We start from the raw sequence: 3,423 nt of genomic DNA, 5'->3' as shown, positions 1-3,423 counted from the left end.
TTGATATAAGTTTTAAAAATAGGATAACATAAGAATAGTATTGAAAATCAAATTTTCTCTCTTGCTTTTCTTCAAAGGGATAAAATGTTACAAAAACTGTCAATCTAAGGGAGATAAGTGAGATTTTTAAAACTATAGAGATGTTAAGTGATATTATAAGAAACCTCAAGGGGGGTTTCTAAAATTATCCCAAAAACTCTATACTGCCATCTTGCTCCTCTCGGTCTAGCTGGCCCAGAAGCAGAAAAAATCAAGCAACTTTTTGACTTCCAGCAGAGGAGAGATAAGCAATTGAGAATTTCATCTAAGGTAGATATCTATTAACTAATCAGTTCAATTCATTCCTTTCTTTAATTTTTAGTATTACTAGAGTATTGCAGGTAAATAATTTGCACTCAGTTTTGGGTTTTTTGGGGTTCTTCCTGTTTGAAATTTTGGTATCCAATGAGTGTAAATTGATCCTTGAGAGATCCCCGACCGTCATTTTTTTACTTGGTTTATGGATGTTATGAAACTAAGTTGTTTCTTGAACTTTGTCTATCTGAAATTTGGCTAAATTATAGAGATTTGACTGTAATTTCTGATTGAGAATTTTGTTTGAACTTTCACCTCAGTTGAGTCTTTGCTTTATCTCTTATTCAATGTCGAAAAGGCACTTGCTTTTTTCATCTGTTACGGCTTCCAATTGTAGTGGTTTTGGTCATCTTTTGTTGTATATGGAAATTCTTGAATTCCATGACAGCTGCATTTCTGGCTTTCGAGTTGTCGAATTGATGAATGATGTATTTTGATTGGTCGGTGGGATATAGCACTGAAATTTCTGCACTGTATTTGTTCGGTTATGCATCATAGAATTTTCAAATTGTTTCACAATTTACTGCAACTTGTTGATTCAATAGTGCTGACATTGCAGTTTAAGTCTTCCTTTGTTTTGAATCGTTTGAGTTTCTTAATCAGAACTTCTTTGTGGTTCTGGTTATTTATACAAGGGTGTGAATCCAAATGGTTATTGGTATGGGATTTAGATATTTGCTTTGCCATTGTTGTGCTTACTACTTGTTAATTACTATTTTTTGTTAGCATAAGCATAGAAATTTAGTGATTGCACCAGGTAGTGACTGATTACCCCGAACATAAATGAAGAAATATATATCTGCTGTTTGTATTCATCATGTGTGCTTCAATCATGCGTACTGTTTGTACTTTTATGCCCCAGTACACCTTGCACCTCTGACAACGGTGAGGATCTGTTTTTCACCTCAGCTGTTGTCGGTTAATTTGGTCAGCATCTGTATGTCGTACGCGATATATTCTCTGGACATAATTCTTAAAATGAAATTCGCTTCCTCTGTTTAGGTTGACATCCCTCTGTCACTGTTTTCTCCACCTTCTTAAATCTTTGGTTCTCACATGATGCTAGCCTTCATCATTATGATTTTCTAGGATAAGATGATAGTGTTAGAAACGCTTGACAACTTAAACTTCTGCTTTCAGATTTCTTGAAACTACTCATGCTTTATTTTCTTGCACCTTTGGCTGCTTTTACTGTTAGGATATTGCAGCATACTTTGTTTTGACAAAAATGTTATTTAGACAAAGATAGTGTGTACCATGAAGTTGTGAATTGATTCTTGCAGTAAGAATGCTATCAAAATGTGGTTGTACATATTCAGGTAATCTGGAGTTGAACCTCAATTTTTATAGTTCTGTCGAGAAGAAAATTAAATACTGAATTAGTTTTGTTTTATATGCAGCTGAATTCTTTTCTTTAATTTCCAAAGGGTGGGCATCTGGGTTGCAGGGTTGTGGGAACCGAAATCTTCTTTATCTTTTCTTTTTTGGCATAAATTGATAATACTGATTTTTTTTTTTAATTATTGTTGTTTATTATCTAAATTCATAAATTGTTTGCTTTAGTGCGGTTGGCTTTCAGCATTGGAAGTCCTAGTGCTTGTGTTGGTGCTGTCAGATTGGAATTTCTGGACGCTAGTGGGAGAACTATCCAGGTAATGGAATTATTTTTCCTGGATTCTTAAGCAAAATGCTTCTAATTTGGCTTTGAAGTTTGAACATGATGACAGGGCACAAAAATTAGCTTTCCCTTTGATGGATAATGTTGTTTTGGTGCTTGTTATCTGCTGTTGTGTTATAATTAAAAATTTGCATGGGTTTTGCTCTCTTGTTTGAGTTGATTCTTTTTGTGCAAAGTTCATGCTTTTACTGGGGGAAGTAATCCTTCAAAATTTGGAGATCATAGTTCTAATTCAAGTTTATGGTTCCCTGTCGACCAAACTGACAAGATTCAATCTGCCAAAATTTTCAAATTCTGAACAGAATCTGGCTTGTATCGATTCATAATATAAACCAGCTACACTGGTAAACAATAAAAAATATAATCCCTATGTCTAAATGCCAATCATGAACAAGTAACTACTTGAAGCACCCATGCTCTGTTGTGAAGAATGTTTGCCTATATTTTTATGGCTATCTAAATTGTCAGTCGTAGTAATTAAGTGCTGAAACCCCAATCCCTACACTGTGAAGAATTTATCATTTGAATGGTTGATATTTCATTATCAAAGGTTTCGACTTCTAGATCAACCAATTGGACAGGTCCCTCCAAGCAATACTGATAGAAGCATTCTTCCATGGCTGTATGTGAAGTAGGAAACAAGATTGAAAATCTTGATGTTTCACAAACCAGGAAGGAAAATGCATCAGTTCAGATAAAGGTTTTGTTTTTCGCCAGGGCCAGAGATCTGACTGGCTTAAGTGACATACAATTTGAAGTTTCATCTGGTAGTACTGCCTCTGATTGCTTAGATAAAGTCATTGCCAAATTCCCTGGTTTAAAAGAGATCCGAGGATGTATGGTCCTGGCTCTCAATGAAGAGTACATTGAAGAGTCTGTTATTGTCAAAGATAGAGATGAATTGGCCATCATTCCTCCCATAAGCGGTGGGTAAGTATTCTAGTACAGCAGTTATGTTTGCAAGTGCCTAAATAAATGTTGAATACAAGCCATTCTGTGTAACCCTATGTTGAGTAAAGTCCAGAATGATATTTCAATGTTTTTGTGTAATTTGAGATAATTCAATAATTGGATCTGTAGATTTTTATGGAAATTGTCTCACAACAGTCCTTTATGGTCATTTTCCATTACTTATCAGATGGGGGCCCTTTTGACTAGCAATTTTACTGCATAGCTTTTTCCCCCTCTTAAATTTGGTACAGTTGGACCAAATTTGTCTATAAGGAGGTGACATCTTATTGTGCAATATGCATTTGGCTACTTTTAGTAATTCAGAGATAAAATGACAAGAATTCTTCCACCTTGCTTGTGTATTTGGTTTTAGAAACTTCTGAGATTTGATGGTCTTTCTTTAGTTACTTTTCACGTCCAAATAGAAAGAAAAACTCAAA

The 3,423-nt window shown here is 34.8% G+C and overlaps 1 protein-coding gene across 3 annotated transcripts; it reads left to right on the top strand.

Moving 5' to 3' along the window:
- Positions 1 to 215: 215 nt before the first annotated feature.
- LOC113749003 (molybdopterin synthase sulfur carrier subunit) lies at positions 216 to 3,189 on the top strand. Of its 3 annotated transcripts, none has more exons than XM_027292634.1 (3): positions 216 to 309; positions 1,918 to 2,006; positions 2,614 to 3,189. In XM_027292634.1, exon 3 carries the CDS (start codon positions 2,649 to 2,651, stop codon positions 2,964 to 2,966), a length of 318 nt encoding a protein of 105 aa, XP_027148435.1. In that variant the 5' UTR covers positions 216 to 309; positions 1,918 to 2,006; positions 2,614 to 2,648; the 3' UTR covers positions 2,967 to 3,189. The 3 variants fall into 3 exon arrangements, with proteins under 3 accessions (XP_027148435.1, XP_027148441.1, XP_027148425.1); XM_027292640.1 differs by having other exon boundaries at positions 2,597 to 3,189; XM_027292624.1 differs by having other exon boundaries at positions 2,583 to 3,189.
- The last annotated feature ends 234 nt before the right edge of the window (positions 3,190 to 3,423 follow it).

The sequence above is a fragment of the Coffea eugenioides genome, chromosome 1 (assembly GCF_003713205.1).
Source record: "Coffea eugenioides isolate CCC68of chromosome 1, Ceug_1.0, whole genome shotgun sequence".
In the NCBI taxonomy this organism is placed as follows: Eukaryota; Viridiplantae; Streptophyta; class Magnoliopsida; order Gentianales; family Rubiaceae; genus Coffea; species Coffea eugenioides.
The sequence above is the reverse complement of the archived record's forward strand: the minus strand, read 5'-3'. Positions and strand labels throughout refer to the sequence as shown.